The sequence below is a fragment of the Microcaecilia unicolor genome, chromosome 1 (assembly GCF_901765095.1).
Source record: "Microcaecilia unicolor chromosome 1, aMicUni1.1, whole genome shotgun sequence".
Taxonomy (NCBI): Eukaryota; Metazoa; Chordata; class Amphibia; order Gymnophiona; family Siphonopidae; genus Microcaecilia; species Microcaecilia unicolor.
The window spans coordinates 638610118-638631931 of record NC_044031.1 but is presented as its reverse complement, the minus strand read 5'-3'; the positions used below and the strand labels follow the sequence as shown (position 1 = coordinate 638631931).

Here is a 21814-nt window from a genome sequence, read left to right as displayed (position 1 = left end):
TCCAACTGGAAAATCACCAGTTAGGGGATCACTTTTTAATTTTTTTTTTCATCTAACAGGCCTCTTCAGTAATGAGATGTGAGCAGTGTGTGTGTGGGGGGGGGGGGGGGGGGGGGCTCCAGCTGTAGCATGCTCAGTGGCTTAGGAAGGGGGGGTGGTGGGGCGGTCCGCCCCGGGTGCACGCCGCTGGGGGGGTGTCGGCTCGCTGGTTCCCTGCTCCCTCTGCCCCGGAACAGGTTACTTCCTGTTCCGGGGCAGAGAGAGCAGGGAACCAGCAGAGCCGATGCAGCTCCCAGTGACGTGCACTCAGGGCGGACTGGCCCTCCTGCCTGCCTCCTTTCCTATGCTAGTGGTAAGAATGTGCTCGGGGGGGGGGGGGGGGGTGCACCGTGCTGCACCCAGGGGGGGGGGGGTGCAGCGGTGACCCGCCCCGGATGTCAGCCGCCCTCACTGGGTATGCTCATGCTGGGGGTGGAGCTAGTTTTAAAGTAGCTTTGGGATATGAGGGGCCCTTTTACTAAGTTGTGGTAAAAAGTGGTCTGCGATAGTTTGGATGCATGAAATTGGTGTGCGCTGGGCCAATTCTTGCCGTGGCTGGGGAAAAAAGGCATTTTTATGAGGCACTAAATGGATGTGCTCTATAATCAAAAGTAGCGCACAGCTATTTTCTGCCTGAGCACTTACTGACACCCATTGATCTAATGGTAAGGGCTTATGTGCTGTGTGATAATCATGCAGCGTGCGCCAATGTGGCCACGCTGCCAATTACCGCCAGGATCACCTCCCGTGGTAGAAATTAGAAAAATACTTTCTACTGCAGGAAACAGCACATGCCAACTTCAAAATTACCACCAGGTGCCCACGCTACCCAGGCGTTCATGTCGATTTGGCCTACTGCTGCTTAGTAAATGGGCCCCTAAGTTTGGCCTACACCAGCCAACCCTGGCTCTGTGGGATGGGTGTTTTTGGGATGGGGTGCAGTTGAGAAGACTGATAATGGGATGGACATAGTGACATGGGGTGGGGCTAAGATGGTGAGGAATGGTTCAAATGTAATTGGTCCAGGTCCTAAAATGTTTAGTTAAGAACACAGTATTGGATATGCTGTCCTATCCCTCTCCTTCACCATTGTATCTCTCAGGGGAACCTACTTTCCTCAGAATTAATAGGCATAAGAGGTGCTGTGGAAGGACAATTGACTTGAGTTCTGCATGGGTCAATTTCATTATACACTGGTCTTGTCATAGCTGGGAGGTTGACTTCAGGTTTGTATTAATTGCACTCATTATATACTGGTGCTGGCACAGATGGATAGCTGGCCTCAGGCCTGTACTGATCCTTTGCGTTATACATCGGTGGAGCCACAGGATTTACAATCACCTCTGGTCTAGATTCATTTGTCATGATGATGATTGGCTGCTAAAAGAAAGAAAACATTATGGTCAGATTTATTGTAAATGTGAGTAACATCTCCATCATTGAGCCTTTGTCTTTATTCTTCACTTCCTCACAAAATGCTGCCCATCCCATAGAACGTAGGGTCTGCAATCTTTTAAAGGGGCCAGTGAATATTTTTCAAAAAGCACAACCGTGCCTTATCTCTTTACAAGAATGTGTGGTTCCCCTTCCCCTCATAGATCCACCTCCCAACCCGTGATCCTTGATCCCTTTTCAAATTCAAGAATTCATGCAGATCCACCCCTGCCTCTGATCTCAGATATTTTTTCAAATTCAGGAATCCTCCATCTCTCATTCCTGATTCATTTTCAAACTAAAGAACCTTCAGCCCAATCCAATCCTGATCTATTTCCAAATTAAAGAATCCCCAAACCCTGCATATCTGCCAGTTGCCTTCCAGTACCATTTTTACAGAAGGAACTACTAGGAAAGAAGTATGTGGGTCTCAATTTTACCTCTTCAAGGATACCCCTGTAGTTGACATGGAATGATGTAGGAATGGTCTAGGGAGAGTGGAATCTATAATTTGAAAGGGATTGAGGCTTCTAAGGCTTTAGGGATCAAAGAGTAGGGGTGGGTCTAGGTAGGAATTTATGAATTAAAAAATAGATAATAGAGCAGGGATTGGTATGGGGAATTTATATTAACTGAAAATGGATTGGTGATTAGAAGGTGAGAGTGGATCTGGGCAAACTCCTGAATTTGAAAATAGACAACCAGAGCTTTTTTTCAAGGAGTACTGGGTATTTGCACCTTTTCCATTGCCTGCTAAAATTGGACCACAGTCCACAAGTATTAATTTAATAGCCCAGGCTCTGCACACCGATTCAGCCTTTTCATAGATTCTGTGGCTGGCTGCAGGGAGTCTGGCTATTGTGGGGCGAGTCCTTCAGTGGCCATCTCACCCTGGAAGGACAGCCTACCATTTGAGTACTAGCATCATTTTTGCTAGAAAAAAATGCACTGTGGATAACAGAGCTGAGATTAGGAGTGTTTGGGTCAAGCGGAGTTTCTTTAATATGAAAAAGGATCAGGGATTTCAAAATGGAGAGTAATAAATAGATATAAAACAAAACAGAGAAAAGAAAATAAGATGGCACCTTTTTTATTGGACTAACAATACATTTGTTTGATTAGCTTTCAAAGGTAACCTTTCTTCAGGAGCGAGACTGATAAGCACAGCTCAGGAGAAAGACCCTGGGGTGATTGTGTCTGAGGATCTCAAGGTGGCAAAACAATGTGACAAGGTGGTGGCTATAACTAGGCTGCACAGAGACAGGTATAACCAGCAGAAGAAAAGAAGTATGGATGATCTTGTACAAGTCATTTGGAGTATTGTGTTTAGTTTTGGAGGCCACATCTTGCAAAGGACATAAAAACACTTGAAGTGGTTCAGAGAAAAGCAACAAAAATGATATTTGGTTTGCACCAAAAGTCCTATAAGAATTAAGCTAAGGGGCCCTTTTACTAAGCAGCGTAGGTGCCTACGCTTGCCCAACATGTGCCAATTTAGAACTACCGCCTGGCTACTGCATAGCCCGGGCAGTAATTTCATTTTTTAGGTGGGTCCACTACGTGTGCCGGAAAATATACTTTATTTTCTGGTGCATGGCACTAACCGGACGGTAATTGGCATTGTACGCGCGTTGACGATTATCGCCCAGTTAACGCATGAGACCTTACCGCTAAGTGAGTGGGTGGTGGTAAGGTGTCAGACTCACAATGGATGTGCGCCAATCTTCATTTTGCCACACGTCCATTTTTGGCCAAAAAAAACAGGTGTGCTTTAAGGGGTCCTTTTACAAAGGCATGCTGAAAAATGGTCTGCGCTAGTGTAGGCGCATGTTTTGGATGCGCGCGGATCCATTTTTCAGTGTGCCTGTAAAAAAGACCTTTTTTCTTTGGCTGAAAATGGACGTTAGGCAAAATAAAAATTGGCCCACTACTCGTTAACCGGGCAGTAATCGTCAACGCGTGTACACTGCTGATTACTGCTCGGTTAGCGCCGTGCATTCGAAAATAAAAAATATTTTCAGACACTCATAAAAATTGGAATTATCGCTCAGGCCACGCAGTAGCTGGGCAATAGTTCAAAATTGATGCACATTATGCACACGTGGGCGTCTATGAGGCTTAGTAAAAGGGCTCCTAAATGCTTTAATGCAAGATTTTATGAATAACTAAATCACAGTGTTTGAAGAAGTTTGAGTTTTATATATATATATATATATATATATATATATATATATATATATATATATATATATATATATATATATATATATTGTGATAAGGCAGGAGAACATGACCCTGGACTGAAGCAGCCAACCCTAGAACTTCCATACCTAGAATCCCTTGGGAGACTGGAAGAGAGGGGTGGACCCAAAAACATGGAAGTGACCTCTAACATTAGCAGGAAGGGAAGCAACTCCAGGAAATGGGGTCCAGTTACTCCAGCTACCAGCAGAGGGAGCTGCCATCAAGAAACTCAATATATAATGCCCCCCAGCTGTGAAGAGGGGAGGGCAGATCTCCTCAAAGCTCTCAGAAGTGGGGGAGAGGAGAAAGTCTGGAGAGAGCCAACCGAACTCATGGAGTATGTGGAGCAGGAAAAGGACCTGCTTCCAGGACTTCCCTGCGTAGAGGAGCAAACCAGCATGGACTGGGAAAATACAAAAGCCAATCTGGCCAGCACATAAAGGCAGTTGTAGGACGCCACAGGTTTTTGGTTACTATGGAGCGGGAGGTGAACTGCCAGCCCTGCTTGCTGCAGGGCTGCTGGTGTGCTACAAGAAGAAAGGTGAAGCGCTCATGTTTTTTTTTCCTTTTGAACTGAACTTTGCTTAAGTTGTTGAACTGATCTGGCTTAGATTAGTGAACTGAACTCTAAGGGGTCTTTTGAACTGAAGGGAGTATTGGGGGGATTATTGTTTCGTGAAACCGGATCTGCATTAAAACTTTTTTGTTTAAACTGGATCTGCATTAAAACTTTTTTTTGTTTGAACTGGATTGGCATTAAAACTTTTATTTTGGTTGCACTGAATCCGGATTACGGTGTGGTGCTGCCTCAGAACCCTGTGCCCTGAACAGGCTATTGGTTACAACCCCAAAACAGAGGAAGAAGGACCCCCTTTACAATATCCTGGCTGCCTGGGTTCATAACATCTTTAAGAGGCTGACGTCAGCCAGCCTCCAGCGTTCCCTTCACTCTCACTGACCCGCCCTCGTGTCAAAACGTAATGACGTCAGAGGAGGGCAGAACAGTGAGAGGGAAGGGAACGTTGGAGGCTGGTTGACGTAAGGAGATGTTACGAACGGAACGTTACAGAAGCCAGCCAGCCAGAGCTTTCAGGTACAAATCAGCAAGTTGACGGGACATCGCGGGAAGGGAGGAAGGGGAGGGAAGGGCAGAGGAGAATGGATGGGATGGGAGGACAGTACAGGAATCGCGGGATACAGTGGGAGGGCAGGGAAGAGGAGAATCGCTGGACATGGAGGGGAGCGAAGTATCACTGAACATGGAGGGGAGGGGAGGGGAGAGAGAAAAGAAAAGCTTACAGGACAGCATACCTAGGGCCAGTTTCATTGTTGAGGAAATGGGCATGGTTCATCTGGATTTTCCAGATGGTATATCAGAAGTATGCAAGAGATGAAGCAAATCAATATCCTTAGCCACACTGTCTCTTCATGTTCAAATATACAGCACTGCGTACGTCTAGTAGCGCTTTAAAAATGATAAGTAGTAGTAGTAGCACTCTCATCACCTCCTGCTTAGACTATTGCAATCTGCGCCTCACAGGCAGGGGCGTAGCCAGACTTCGGTGGGAGGGGGGTCAAGAGCCCGAGGTGAGGGGGCACATTTTAGCCCCCCCTGGCGCCGCCGACCCCCCCATTGCTGATCCGCCGCCACCTTTCATGACCTCCCCCCCTCTTGAACCCCCACCTCCCGCCGCGAACCCTCCCCTGCCACTGCCTACCTTTGCTTTTGCTGGTGGGGGACCCCAATCCCCGCCAGCTGACATCCTCTTCGTCCTGTAGTCAGTGCAAAAAAGTCTTCGTTCTGTTGCATGCTGACGTCCTGCACGTTGTACATGCAGGACGTCAGACTCAGAACAGCTTCGTTCTGTTCTCTGAGTCTGCATGCAAAAGAACGAAGACTTTTTTGCACTGACTGCAGGACAAAGAGGACGTCGGCTGGTGGGGATTGGGGTCCCCCGCCAGGAAAAGCAAAGGTAGGCAGCGGCGGGGGAGGGTTCGCGGGGGAGGGGGTCGAGAGGGTCATCGGGAGGGGGGTCCAGGACGAAATCTACGGGGCTCAGGCCCCACGTAGCTACGCCACTGCTCACAGGTCCCCCCAAGAACATCTTTCTCCCCTTCAATCTGTTCAAAAATCTGCTGTTTGACTTATCTTTCACCAGTGTCACTATACTCATATAACCTCTCTTTTCAAGTCACTTCATTGACTCCATATCTGTTTTCATGTACAGTTCAACCTTCTCTTACTGACCCACCAATGCATTCATTTTGCAGCTCCTTAGAATCTCTGCTCTCTTCTGTCCTTACACCACTCCTCCAGAGCTTCGTTCATTAGGTAAGTCACTTTGGCCTCTACTTTTTATCATAGTTAAATCTGAGATTTGGGGGCTCATTTTCAAAACAGAAAAATATCTGAAAAGCAGCACAAAGCGCCAGATGGTTGTTTTATTTGCGGAAACGTCCGAATTGCTATTTTTGTAACACATTTTTAAGACATTTTCAATGCAGTCCTTCTGCAGTGCGTTCAGATCACAAGAGGGCATGTTGGGGATTTGGGCATTCAAAACTTGGATGTTTTTCCGTTGTAATGAAACAAAGCTGTCTGTTCGTCTGTCCAATTTAGATTGTAAGCTCTGTTGAGCAGGGACTGTCTTTTCATGTTAATTTGTACAGCGCTGTGTAAGTCTAGTAGCGCTATAGAAATGTTTAATAGTAGTAGTAGTAATGAAACAAAGCAAAAACATCCAGAGCTACAATTCAGATGTTTTGGACTAGACCTGTTTTTAGCACGAATAAGTCAGAAAAAGGTGCCCTAAATGACTAGATGACTACAGGAGAGATTAAGGCATGACTTCCTCTTTATTCCCCCAGTGGCCACTGACCCCCTCACACCCTCCAAAGATGTGACTGAAACAGTACATACCAGCCTCTATGACAGCTTCAGATGTTATAACCAGTCCTATTAGAGCAGCTAGCAGATCCCTGGAGTAGCCTAGTGGTTGGTGCAGTGCACTGTAGAGAAGGGGACTCAGGCCCATATCCCACTCTAATTGTTACACTTGTGGTGGAAAGTGTCAGCCTTCCCAAACCCACCAAAAAACCACTGTACCCACATATAGGTGATGCCTGCAACCTTAAGGGCTATTGTAGTGGTGTACAGTTGGGATCAGCTGATTCCTTCTACTTCCCAATGGCTTCATTTTGTGCTTTTTTCACTTGAACGTTTTTTTTTTTTTCAAAAATGGTCCGAAAAAAACATAGATGCACTGAGCACAACATCTAGTCAATGGCCATTTTCTAAACAAAGACAGATGTTTTTCTGTTTTGAAAATGGCCGTGTTCGCTACTGAATTTGTGAACACTTTTTGCAAAATGTCCAGTTGGAAGCAGCTAGGGGACAGCTTTTCTTGCCTGGGCTGGAGAGATTGTTGATGGTCCTGCAGCATCTGGTGTTTAAGAGTAGTGGCGAGTTCTCAGGAAGATCAGATTGGGGGAGGGGAGAAGCAACTTCTGCCATCTCAGCCTAGTTGACTGGGGTTATTGTGAAAGTTCTGAGGCCATTCAGATGTGGACATGGGTAGTCCTAGCTTGTAGGATGTCTTCACTTATACCATGTGTGGTTCTTTTATTTTGGATGCAAAGGATAAGGGCCTGCCTGTGAGAAAGGTAGAACAGCATCCAGAGATACCTAATATACAAATACAGCAGGAATATCTGAAGTGAAACCCTAACAAAGGAGACAGCAGCATCCAGAGACACCTAACACTAACAGCTAAAGAAAGATGTAGAGGAAGAAAATACAGCACTCAGAGGTCTCTTAAATATTAATATGACATAAGGACATGGAAAGAGACCTCAGGAAACAGACCCCATCTGTCAAAAATCAAGTGATGGTACAAGATTATAATAGACATACTTCAACAAATTGAAGCTTAATCCACATCCAATAGAGTCACAGTCGTCCAACAGAAGTGGATATTATTTGATACCAAGCCTAATAAGTGAGGGAGAAAGGCCTCAGAAAATCCGTGGTGATACAGAACCCTACAGACAGGTCTGTGGTATGCAATTTCATACAACGCCCTACAGACCTTTATTCTATCATTGTCCAGAAAAAAAACCCTCATTATGATTAATGTTAATCACAATATGAATATGAAGCTGATGTCAGTTGGCGCTGTGTTCCTGATGAAACCTAATGGTGAAACTGGTTCCTGTCAGAAAAATTTAAAAAAGATAAGTGTGCTATGATTTTGAGTCAAAGGAATATTGAGAAGACAAGTGTGCTATGACATTATTGTTTAAAATATTTTATAAAAATTAGCATTAATCACAATGAGGGTTTTTCTGGCCGATGATAGAATAAAGGTCTGTAGGGTGTTGAATGAAATTGCATACTGTGAAGATGAGGCTTCTCCTCCCGCTCTCCAGCAGGCCTCACTGGCCTCTGGCTCCCGAGCAGGACTCCAGCCGGTCTCTTCCCAGCATCCTGAACACTCCAACCTCAAGATCCTGGGCCCCTTTTTCATTCAGGGTAAGCTTGCAGGAAATATACAGATTAGATGCAAATCACTCAAGTTCAACACAGCATATTCACCAAGCAGCTCTTTATTCCAGCCCCCTGGGGCACACTTTTTCCAGCTTTAAACACTTTCCTTCTTCCAGCTTAAAACATTATCATAAGCTTCAAACATTTTCACAGATCTTTCCACTGAGCCTCACACCCATAGACACCTGGGCTCAGTGCTAACAGCCTTCTGTCCTCCAGTCCCTGGCTGCTAGTTCCTTGGTCTTCTTACACCGTTCTATATACAACAGATTAGCACAACAGTCTCTCTAGAGCCCAGCTAGTACCTTCAGGGAATCCTCTTACCTCAGCTGCCAGCTCTCCAGTTCCTTTCTCTTCCCTTTCTCCTTTCCAAACTCAGGCAGGTATAAAAATGGGTGACTAGCTTCTACACCCCTTTAGGCTCTTCCCCCTAATTCCAGGCAGGACCCAGCCCATAACAACCTTCACCTGTTTCCAACCCAGGACTCTCCTAGGTCCTAGCGACCTCCATCTGGACCCTCCCCTACTGGCTCCCTCTAGTGACTCATCCTAAGCATAAGCATTTCCCCCCATTGTTATGGGAACAGCACCACCTAGTGGCCTACCCAGGATAGGACAGCCCCTTGTTCTTCACAATACCACAGACCTGTCCATAGAGTGCTGTATTACCACTGGCTTACTGAGGCCATTTCCCCTTGTTTATTAAGCTTGGTATTGAATAATATCCATTTCTGTTGGACAAGATTATAATAGAACACCTATACCCTGTACACTGAAAGATAAGAAAAATAAAAGAAATCAAACCAGCAGAGGGTGTATGTGAAGAAACTGGTTTGTAATATGAGGGCTGAAATTTATAGTGCTGATTTAACCAGAAGTAATCAGTTGTTGTAATTACCATGTTGCAGCAGGAGTTGCAGCAGGAGCTGCAGCATGATGAAGCCTTACATCCCAACACAGAGGTGGATATTGAGATACCGAGCTCCAGGAGCAGCAAAACCAATAGAACACCTTCAATCCCTCTGACCGCTGCCTAAGGATACAGCAAAGAGGTGAGTGTATTTGCTGAAATTCCATGCTTTCTTTTTTTTTGCCTTATGTGACTGCATTTACAGAGTGTTTTTCATATGTGAGCCTAGCCTGATATATAAGGCTCTTATGTAAAGACAACACTTAACTGCTATTTTATTAATCACTTTTTAGAAAAAAAATCACGGTATACACACAAACTTTACATATAGGTACATTTTCAACAAGCCACATGAATGACCCGTTCTTTTCAACCTGTAATCAATAGAAATCAAACAAAATAAAACATGGAAAAGAAAATAAGATGATACCTTTTTTACTGGACATAACAGTACATTTCTTGATTAGCTTTCGAAGGTTACCCTTCTTCATCAGATCAGAAATAAGCAAATGTGATAGATGACAGTATATATAAGTGAAACATCCAAGCATTTAATTGACAGTCTAACAGGGTGGGGGTGGGTAGGAGGTATGCATGGGAACATCAAAGCATTTCAGTGATAGTCTAACAGGATGGGGCTGGATAGGTGAGAGGAGGGTGATAAGAGCAATACAACTTTATGGTTTATAATGGGCTAGAAAACCCAGATCCTTGTTAAGTCCTGTCTGTTGGGTGTCAAAATATTCAATCATTCTGACTTCAAAGGTCTTATGTTCCTGTATTGTTTTAAAGTTACCTTTCAGGATTCTTACTATGAAATCACTGGTACAGTGATTTGGTTTTGTAAAGTGCTGCCCCACAGGGGTGGGAACCTAGCCAGCACCAGCATTCTTCATGTGATGTCTATGTAAATTAAATCATGTCTTTAGCATTTGGCCTGTTTCTCCAATATAGCATCCTCCGTCATATTTTTTACACTGAATGATATATACCACATTGGAAGATGAACATGTGAAAGATTCCTTTATGTTGAATATTTTTCCTTTGTGAATGACTGTGGGGTCCTGTGAAATGTTTTGGCATAGCTTGCAGCTGGATATATTGCAGGGATGTGTGCCCTTCTCTTCTTTTTCAGTCTGTGTTGGGAATTTACTTCTGATTAGTTTGTGTTTTAAGTTGGGTGGTTGTCGGAAGGCCAGCATTGGTGGGGCTGAGAATATCTCTTTCAGCAATTCATCCTCTTGGAGTAGAGGCTGAAGATCTTTTATGATTTTTCTTAATTTTTCCAGCTCTTGGTTATATGTCACTATAAGGGGGATTCTGTCTGTGGCTTTTTTTCTTTGTACTGTAGCAGATTTTCCCTGGGTGTTTTGAGGGAGGAGGCAATATTTTTGGAGATTATTTTGGGGTTGTAGCCTTTCCGTTCGAAGGATGCAGTCAGGATTTCAAGATGTCTGTCTTTGTCCCTTGGGTCAGAGCAGATACGGTGGTATCTTGTGGCTTGGCTGTAAATAATGGATCTCTTAGTATGTGAAGGCTAGAAGCTGGAGTTTTGGAGGTACCTGCATCTGTCTGTGGGTTTCTTGTATATAGATGTTTGTATATAGCCATCACTGATTGAGACCGAGGTGTCCAAAAAATTGACTTTTTCTGTGGAGTAGTCAATTTTGAATCTAATTGTAGGATGGTATGTATTGAAGGAATAGTAAACTTGTTTCAGAGTTTCTTCCCCCTCTGTTCAAATCATAAAAATGTCATCAATGTACCGGTAGTATTTTAGAGGTTTAGTCTGGTATGTATTCAGAAATGTCTCTTCCAGCTTAGCCATAAAAAGGTTGGCATATTGGGGTGCTGTCCTGGAGCCCATCACAGTGCCCATTATTTGTAGGTAGATATCATTGTTAACGCGGAAGTAGTTGTGAGTTAAAATAAATTTGATTAATTTTGTAATAGTTTCTGGTGAGTATTGATGGTCCAGTGTGGATATTTTTAGGAGGCTCCCACACGCAGCCATGCCATCTGCATGGGGAATGTTGTCGTATAGTGATTCTACATCCATCGTGACCAGAAGGGTGTTTGGTGGTAATTGTTTGATATTTTTTAATTTATTCAGAAAGTCTGTGGTGTCTTGTATGAAGCTGTTAGTTTTGTGCACGAGAGGTTTCAGAATTTCCTCTATGAGTCCAGATATTTCTTTCATGAGTGTGCCAATACCTGATATGATTGGTCTGCCAGGGTTTCCAGGTTTGTGGATTTTGGGTAGCATGTAGTATGTGCCCACAGAAGGTTGGTTTGGTATGAGTTTCTTCAGATGTGGCTGTACTTGTTTAGGAAATGTTCTGATAAGGTCTTTTAGCTGCTTTGTATAATCTTGTGTGGGGTCCTCAGTTAGTTTCCTGTAGTATTTATTGTCTGAGAGCTGTCTGTGCCCTTCTTCAATGTATTTTTGTGTGTCCATAATTACCACTGCGCCTCCTTTGTCTGCGGGTTTGATGATAATGCGTTCGTTAGTTTATAGAGTTCTTATGGCCGCTCTTTCTGGTGGGGTAAGATTGTAGAGAATTCTCTTTTGTTTGTTGGAAAGTTGTGATTTTACCCTATGTCTGAAACTTTCTATGTAGTTGTCCAGCTTGTAGTTTTCTCCCTCCTGTGGGGTGAAATAAGTGTTATTTTGTTTAAGACTGTGTTCCGGTCTGTTGGGGGTCCCTTTATTGTGGAAATGTGCCTTCAGGCGCATTTTTCTAAATAATTCTACTAGGTCTGAATATAGTTGGATTTCGTCCAGTTTGCTGGGTGGGCAAAATGAAAGTCCTTGGGAGAGTACAGAGACTTCATGCTGTGATAATTGATGGTTCGAGAAGTTTATTATCCCCATCTGATCTGCATCTCTAAAGGTGTGATCAGTGTTTCTTGGTTTGTTTGGGCTCTGATTTTCAGATGCCTCAGATGTATATCCAAGTGTTTCCAAGGTGTCTGGGGATGTTGGTTCTGCAGAGCTGTTGCTGTTCCAGGTTAAACTGTTTTTCTCTTTGTGATTCTGCAGGAGAGAAGACAGCTTTATTTCTTTTTTGCGGATAGCAATGTATTGTTTTTCTCCTTGGATGTTATGCAGGTCCTCCTTAAGTTGGCTCATACGGTGTGGATGTAGTTCCTCCAAGTTCCTCATGATTTCATCCCTTTGGGTTTGTATTATTCTCTTCTTGTAGAGTTGATGTATAAGTTCATTTCTTAGTTTCTGACTAGTGCATTTGCAGAGTTTCTCTGCATAGTCAGAATTGTAAGTAGTAGCCAAAGGATTTCTGATCCTCAGTCTGTTGGGAATGATGTCATTCTTCTTGCAGATTGTCAGAAAGTAAAGATGACTGTTCACTTTTGTTTCTTTTTCGACAAGTTTGTTCATTTGCTTTTTCATGCGGTTGTATGTGGTATCTTCCATCTTGAGTAGAGAGGTGTGGTAGCCGTGTTAGTCCACTTTTAAAGGTAATCAATAGAAATCAAACAAAATAAAACATAGAAAAGAAAATAAGATGATACCTTTTTTATTGGACATAACTTAATACATTTCTTGATTAGCTTTCGAAGGTTGCCCTTCTTCATCAAATCGGAAATAAGCAAATGTGGTAGATGATGGTATATATAAGTGAAACATCCAAGCATTTCATTGATAGTCTAACAGGGTGGGGGTGGGTAGGAGGTAAGCATGGGAACATCAAAGCATTTCAGTGATAGTCTAACAAGATGGGGGTAGATAGGTGAGAGGAGGGTGATAAAAAGAGCAATACAACTTATGATTTCAGTCCATGTAAAGACTCACGCCTAGACTGAGGAGATACAAATGTAAATTAAAGTGGTACACACTTTATGTGCAAATATTGGACAAGGCCAGGGCAGCCGAGAGGGGGGGAGGGCAGAGGGGAGCAAACTTCCTAGGGCCCGGGCCTCCAAGGGGGGCCCGGTGCTGACCATCTACCACTGGGCCGGGCCCCCTGCATTGAAATCACAGCACCTCTCACCTCCAGGTGAAAGCGCTGCAGACAGCAGTGGATTGCCTCCCTTCGGGCCTCCTTCCCTCCCTGTGTCCCGCCCTCGCAGAAGTTACGTCAGACGAGGGTGGGACACAGGGAGGGAAGGAGGCCCAAAGGGAGGCGATCCGCTGCTGCCTGCAACACTTTCACACGGAGGTGAGAGGTGCTGTGATTTCAATGCAGGGGGCCCGGCCTGGTGGCGGATGGAATGCTCCTGGTTCCCGAGGTCCTCATTCTCAGACCAAGCAGGCAGTGCCTCAGACACCGGGAGGTACATTCCATTAAGGTCCTCCTCATCCTCCCAAATCCCCTGACGACGCTTAGCCAGAGGCAAGGCAGCAGGCTTTAATTGCAGTGCAGCTCCCTGCCGTTGTGCTGAGCTGGACTGTTTCAAACAAAAAGCCTTGTACATGGCCAAAACAAACTCTGGGGGGAAGCCCACTCTGGAAACACCTGTGAGGGCTTGGCGAACCAGCAACGCCCCAAGGGACAAAGTAGGCACTAAATGTGTAGGGAGATCAGGTCCCAAGGAAAAAACACTGTGGAACGACGCCCCCCCCCCCCCCCCCCCCCCCCCACTGATCAAGACAACGACCCGGCGGGAAGTCAAGATAGGCAGCTGATCAAACTGAACAAGGAAACACTGCCACAGCTATTTTTTTTTATCAGCACGTCTCTCTCTCTCTCTCTCTCTCTCTCTCCTCAGCTCCCACTTTTTTTTTTTTTTTAGAAGCTCAGAGAGATGGAACAAAGGCAGACACCACAGCACTCAAGACTGTCAGTCTGCTAGAAGACAAAGCCAGACAGCTGAGGCACACCAATGGAATACTCCCACAGAAGGGGGCCAGTGGGGGAAGGGGGGAGGGACCCGGCCACCCGGGTTTGACAACCCTGGGGCAAGAGAGACCCCCGCGAGCCTCAACCCCTATGCAGCAGTCAGAGAGGCGGGTTTTCTTCTTTTTTTTTTTTTGAGAAAGAGAGAGAGTTTTTTTTCTTTTCTTTTAAATTCCAAACAGAAAACGGCCCTAGTAGTACTATCCAGTAACCAAAACCCAGGGCCCCCAATGAACTACATTGCACAAGCATACCACTGCTACCATCTGCTGAGACTGAGAACAGACTGGCTTTCAGGGGATTGCACAGCCCGCTTATAGGCTTACTTGTAGTTCACTTTGGTCTCAGTCACCATCTGCTGGTAGGCATGCATAACCCATTTATGCCGGTCTAGAGGGATACTGTGGAAGTGCTCAGATTTCTGTACATATGACTAGAAGACCAGCATTTATGTGCATACTTATTATTTTATTATTTATTTATTTTAGAACATTTATATCCCACAGATTCCCACCATGGCACTGTTCATTATAGAATTACCCCAAAGAGTGGTGAAGTGGTGCGACTGTAGGCATCTTGGAGGCCAATTATTCCCCACTGGTGACATCACTGTGAGGGTTTCATACTCGTTATAACTGCTGATCCTACTGTGGAACACAGCCATGGGCACATGACCATGGGAATGTGACCAAAGAGGCTTGTCTATATCTCAACTGTTTTGCTAATTATCTTGATTTCCAGTTTAATGATCCTAATTGATCAAGCTATTTTTTGTCATGATTGAAGTTTAACCTATTACCTTTAGCTCTTATCATAGGACGAACTTTCCTCTTGTAACCTAACCTAATCTGTCCCTTTGCCCCAACTATGTATTTCTCCTATCCGGAATTGGTAATCACCACTTGCAGAATTATGTAAGCCACATTGAGCCTGCCAATAGGTGGGAAAATGTGGGATACAAATGTTAGAAATAAATAAATTTGGAGCCATGAGGAGTGGGCCATTTTGCCTTTCTAATGGGGAAGTGGAAAGCAGGCAAAACTAAAACCTTGATATCATGGTGAGGAGCAACTCAAGACCCTAATCAAGATGGAGACATAGAAGCTGAGCTTAAAAACTCACTGCATAAATCTGGTTGTCATCGTACATCAATGTCTTCATGCATAGAAGATACTCTTATGACAACACCAGATTGTTCTCCAATGTTATATTACAAGCGCAGGCTTCAAACACCCCTTTTGTGGCCATTGGATTAGATGCCGAAAAGGCTTTCGACCATGTCAAATGGTCTTATATGTTTCATGTGCTAAGTTGGTTTGGCTTCTCATCTGATGCTATTAATATGATTGAAGTTTTGTATACTCTCATCCTTCAACTAAATTGTTATAAATGAACTATTTTCCCACCCATTCTCTCTGACCAGAGGGACTAGACAAGGATGCCCTCTTTCTCCCCTATTATTCAATATTGCACTTGAACCCTTGTTAATATTGATACTATGTTCAGATCAAATTAAAGTAGTAGAACTTGGTAATATCTCGGCTAAACTATCGGCATATGCAGATGATGTATTATTGTATACTACCCAATCATCTATTCCTTATATTTTAGAAGCAATTAAGATATACTCTAAGGTTTCTGGATATAAGTTAAACCCCTGTAAAACAGAAATGATGCCACTAAACTCAGCCAGTCTCCAGCACAATTTTTTTCAATTTCCCTTCAAATGGTCTACCAATGGTTTGAAATTTTTGGGTGTTTTTCTTTTGCACTACTTTGAAAGAGTCGGTAAAACAAAATTCTGTATACCTACATAAGTACATAAGTATTGCCATTCTGGGAAAGACCAAACATCCATCAAGCCCAGTTTCCAACAGTGGCCAATCCAGGTCACAAATATCTGGCAAGGTCTCAAAAAAGTACAACACATTTTATACTGCTTATCCCAGAAATAGCGAATTTTCCCAAGTCCATTTATTTATTTATTTAGATTTTGCTCACACCTTTTTCAGTAGTAGCTCAAGGTGAGTTACATTCAGGTACACTGGATATTTCTCTGTCCCAGGAAGGCTCACAATCTAAGTTTGTACCTGAGGCAATGGAGGGTTAAGTGACTTGCCCAAGATGTATGGTCTATGGACTTTTCCTTTAGGAAGCCGTCCAAAACTTTTATAAACTCTGCTAAGCTAACCACCTTTACCACATTCTCTGGCAACAAATTCCAGAGTTTAATTACATGTTGAGTGAAGAAACATTTTCTCCGATTCGTTTTAAATTTACCACATTGTAGCTTCATCGCATGCCCTCTAATCCTAGTATTTTTTGAAAGCGTAAACAGACGCTTCACATCTACCCATTCAACTCCACTCATTTTATAGACCTCTATCATATCTCTCCTAAGCCGCCTGTTCTCCAAGCTGAAGAGCCCTAGCTGCTTTAGCCTTTCCTCATAGGGAAGTCGTCCCATCCCCTTTATCATTATCGTCACCCTTCTCTGCACCTTTTCTAATTCCACTATATCTTTTTTGAGATGCGGCAACCAGAATTGAACACAATACTCGAGGTGCGGTCGCACCATGGAGTGATACAAAGGTGTTATAGCATCCCCATTTTTGTTTTCCATTCCTTTCCTAATAATACCTAACATTCTATTTGCTTTCCTAGCTGAAGCAGCACACTGAGAAGAAGGTTTCAACGTATCATCAACGACGACACCTAAATCCCTTTCTTGGTCTGTGACTCCTAACGTGGAACCTTGCATGATGTAGCTATAATTCGGGTTCCTCTTTCCCACATGCATCACTTTGCACTTGCTCACATTAAACGTCATCTGCCATTTAGATGCCCAGTCTCGTAAGGTCCTCTTGTAATTTTTCACAATCCTCCCGCAATTTAACGACTTTGAATAACTTTGTGTCATCAGCAAATTTAATTACCTCATTAGTTACTCCCATCTCTAGGTCATTTATAAATATGTTAAAAAGCAGCGGTCTCAGCACAGACCCCTGAGGAACCCCACTAACTACCCTTCTCCATCGAGAATACTGACCATTTAACCCTACTCTCTTTCTATCTTTTAACCAGTTTTTAATCCACAATAGAACACTACCTCCTATCCCATTACTCTCCAATTTCCTCTGGAGTCTTTCATGAGGTACTTTGTCAAACGCCTTCTGAAAATCCAGATACACAATATTAACCGGCTCACCTTTATCCACGTTTGTTCACCCCATCAAAGAAATGTACTAGATTGGTGAGGCATGTTGAGTTTGTCTCATTAATCCATGCTTTTGAATATGCTCTGTAATTTTGTTCTTAATAATAGTCTCTACCATTTTGCCTGGCACCGACGTCAGACTCACCGGTCTATAATTCCCTGGATCTCCTCTGGACCCTTTTTAAAAAATTGGCGTTACATTGGCCACCCTCCAATCTTCCGGTACCATGCTTGATTTTAAGAATAAATTGCATATCACTAGCAGTAGCTCCGCAAGCTCATTTTTCAGTTCTATCAGTACTCTAGGATGAATACCATCCGGTCCATGAGATTTGCTACTCTTCAGTTTGCTAAACTGCCCCATTACGTCCTCCAGGTTTACCGTGAAGTCAGTAAGTTTCTCCCACTCATCCGCTAGAAATATCATTTCCGACACCGGTATCCCACCCAAATCTTCCTCGGTGAAGACCAAAGCAAAGAATTAATTCATTCATTCAAGTTTGCTACTTGCTAGCAAAGATTTCTTACATTAATTTGTAAAACAGCTGTGTCAGAATAGTGTCGGGCTCATATAACTAACATACAATCTTTGTATCTCCCTTCTGAGCCACCACTTTAATGTCAGCTATCAGATAAGTGTTTGGATTTCTGTTTCTCACACCTCCTTTACTTTTTTACTAACTATATAGAAATGATTCTTTAAAAAAAAAATTTTCTCTTCTCAGACAAGGAACTTCAGGAACACCCAGACAAAACAGGATCCAACCCACCCAGGTAAGTGTGAGTCTGTAGTTCTCTCTTTATGTGTTCTGTGTCAGTCTTTGTACCCAATTGTGTTGTCCCTCCCCACCATAAAGTCTCTGGTAGTTACTTGGCTTCCACAGCTCAACACTCTCTTGCATTGGCTAGCTCTCCTTTCTCTGGATCCTGCTTCCATCTTCCTTTGTCTCCAGCTGCAATGCTCTGCTCCTGCTGCACCTACCAATTAGTAGTGGATTGTTAAAACCTCTGCAGGAATACAGTAATTCCTCTGCTTCAAACAACAGTAGTGCACATGAGCTGCCTCATCTCACAACTCATAAGCTGGGGTAGCAAATGAGCAAGCTTCCTCTGTAAGGCTCCCATTCTGCTTCAACTATTTTAGCTAGTCTGTTCTTTTAAAAATATTTATTCACAAACATTCTGAGATAGAGGCGACATCAGTATATCCCCTGTCCCAGTTCAGTCCCAATAGGAACTCTTTAAGGGTCAGATATCCTTCAGAGGGTTTCTGGACTGATATCTCTGAAGCAAAATTTTCCGTGGAGTGTGGAACTTGTCATGACTTTGTTCTCTCATACACAGCCACTTGAGAGCTCACTAAACCACCGAAGGATTCTCCATAATCTCACGCAGCTCTGGCTGCTCTTCTCATATACTTACCAGTCTAGAACAGCTAAACTAAACCTCACTCTTACTCACAGCTGTTGCCTTGGTATCTTCTGTCAATCTCTGATACCAATATCATCAAGTTTAATGGTATTTTTAGGCTTGACAGGAGATCTCAGAGCAGGGGCGTAGCCAGACTTCGCCGGGAGGGGGGGGGGGGGGCGAGAGCCCGAGGTGCGGAGGCACATTTTTGCCCCCCCCAGCGGCGTCCATAGGCGGCACATCGGCGGCGGGGGGGGGGGGTGGCGGCGGCTGGTGGGGGCCAGGGCCAAATCTACGGGGGCCCATGCTCCCGTGGCCCCATGCTGGCTACGCCACTGCCTCAGAGTATAGACATCCAGTCAGTAAGTTGCTTCCCCCCCCCAACTGTCAAACGGCTCCTAACAGAATGTTTACACTGTGGTTGCCAGGGCAACACAAACACATGCATGCCTGAACCAACATTCTTCCTCTGTACTTTTTCCTTCCCTATCACCCCAGCAGCCACCCAAAAATCTTTCTGAAGCAGTGGTGTAGCTATGTGGGGCCTGGGCCCTTGTAGATTTGGCCCTGGCCCCCTGCCGATGACCCTCTTGAACCCCCCTCCCGCCACCAACCCTCCCCCGCCGTCGCCGCCCGCCCCACATCAGGTACCTTGTTTGCTGGTGGTGGTCCCCAAACCCCGCCAGCCGAAATCTTCTTCAGCGCCGGAGTAGACTCCAGAGCCTTCGTTCAACAAAGTTCGTTGTGTGATCAACTGTTTCTGACGCCTTACGTCCTGCACCACGCATGTAGCCCCGTGCAGGACGTAAGGCATCAGAAACAGCTGATCACACAACGAACTTCGTTGAACGAAGGCGCCGGAGTCTACTCCGGCGCTGAAGAAGACTCTTCGGCTGGCGGGGTTTGGGGACCCCCACCAGGAAACAAGGTACCTGATGCGGTGGCGACGGCAGGGGAGCAGTAGATATTGGTAGCGGTAGAGGGGTCCAAAGTGGCGGCGGCGGGGGGAGGCGGCTAAACAGTGCCTCCCCCACCTCGGGCTCTAGCCCCCCCCTCCTGGCGAGGTCTGGCTACACCTCTGTTCTGAAGTAAACTACTTTCCCCTCAGTGAATCCCCATACCTTGCCAGGGACCCCTGTGGGAAACTTTCCTTCTGCTGCCTCTTTCCCTCCATGTAGTGGCCACGAACCAGCTCTCTCTCTCTGCTGTATGGCTCTGCCTCATGTAGCCTACAGCAGACCAACCCACTGCTCCATGCACATGCACACTCCTTTCCGTGCCTCTCTGGGTCTAGGCCACTCCTCAGCACTCCCCAGTTTCCAGCTTCGACTCTCCAGTATTGACTTTCCCTGAATCCACATCTTAAATAGGCTAGTACACGCCTTTAAAAAAAAAACCCTGGACCACTAGAGAATATTTAAAAAATATTTGGGGAGGTCACGGGAGGGGGTGCCCAAGAGGGCGCCGGGAGGGTCAGGAGGTGAGTTATGGGGTGGGGGTTGGGAGGCGGTCCATGAGACTAGATTTACAGGCTCATTTTCGAAAGAGATGGACGTCCATCTTCCGACATAAATCGGTACTTAAACGTCCATCTCTCAGAGACGTCAAAATCAGTATAATCGAAACCCGATTTTGGACATCTCTAACTGAAGTCCGTCGCAAGGACGTCCCAATTTCAAGGGGGTGTATCAGAGGCGTCCTGAAGGCGGGACTTGGGAATTCCCAATCGAAAAAAGCAGAGATGTCCATGACTACAACTTGGACGTTTTCACCCTGACGTGTTCTTATTATGAATAAGGCACAAAAAGGTGGCCAAAATGACCAGATGACCACCGGAGGGAATCGGGGATCACCTCCCCTTACTCCCCCAGTGGTCACTAACCCCCTCCCACCCTCAAAAAACATCATTAAAAATATTATGTGCCAGCCTCTATGCCAGCCTCAGATGTCATACTCAGGTCCATTACAGCGCATGCAGGTCCCTGGAGCAGTTTTAGTGGGTGTAGTGCACTTCAGACAGGTGGACCCAGGCCCATACCCCCCTTACCTGTTACATTTGTGAAGGAAACAGCGAGCCCTCCAAAACCCACCAGAAACCCTCTGTACCCACATCTAGGTGCCCCCCTTCACCCGTAAGGGCTATGGTAGTGGTGTACAGTTGGGGGTAGTGGGTTTTGAGGGGATTTTGAGGGGCTCAGCACACAAGGTAAAGGAGCTATGTACCTTGGAGCATTTTATTAAGTCCACTGCAGTGCCCCCTAGGGTGCCCAATTGCTGTCCTGGCATGTCAGGGGGACCAGTGCACTAGAAATGCTGGCTCCTCCTACATCCAAATGGCTTGCATTTGGATGTTTTTGATTTGGACGTCCTTGGTTTTGAAAATCGCTGAAAGTCAAAGACGTCCAAACCTAAGGATGTCCTTGGTATTTTCGAAATGAAAGTTGGACATCCATCTTTTTTCGAAAATACGCTGTAATGCCCCAGATACCCCAAAACTATCCAACAATTCTAAAAGAATAGAATGATCTACTAGGTCAAATGCTCTAAATAGATCAAAAGCACTAGATTCAGCGAGTCACTATGTTCAGTGAATGTGTTTTTTAATATGTATGTGTATTTGGAACCCACTTTGGTTAAAGCGAGCTATACATTTTATCAATAAATAAATCATTCTCAATGTCTATTTGGACACACATAGCCAGTATTTTTTTGCAGGTTAAGGTTTATGGTTTATTTTCAACAATTTTACTGATGAATCAACATGTCAAACAAAACCAGAAAGTTGAGTAAACAGTATTGTAAATTACCAACTTTACTCAGTAAAACAATAAACATATAGCATCCTTCCTTCCATCATCAAAGTTTTACCATTTTCTCTCTCCCCTCCCCCATCCAGCCCTTTCTCCCCATTATCATATTCCACCCTACTCACAGCCAACATATTTAGAAACCAATGCCCCCACCCCCAACCAACCCTCTCAATCTCAGAACCCCATCCTCTCCCATCTACCAACCCATCCCCCAGATCTCACCGCTCACCATCACTGAGTGGGATTGACCTAACTCGATCATGTCTCATAAAGTATTTATATTTCAACACTTTTATTAAGATCCAACTGACACAGTGCAAACAATTACACCATTTGCAAGAAGTA

At 44.7% G+C, this 21814-nt stretch overlaps 1 protein-coding gene across 1 annotated transcript in view; it reads right to left on the bottom strand.

Annotated features, from left to right (window-relative positions):
• Positions 1-817: 817 nt before the first annotated feature.
• LOC115460513 (membrane-spanning 4-domains subfamily A member 8-like) overlaps positions 818-21814 on the bottom strand; it is a 112047-nt gene continuing 91050 nt past the window's right edge. Inside the window, exons 6-7 of the mRNA XM_030190284.1 lie at positions 9162-9296; positions 818-1419 (exon numbers count right to left, since the gene is read on the bottom strand). Coding sequence (XP_030046144.1) covers positions 1273-1419; positions 9162-9296 — 282 coding nt within the window. The 3' untranslated portion in view covers positions 818-1272. The remainder of the gene's footprint in view (positions 1420-9161; positions 9297-21814) is intronic.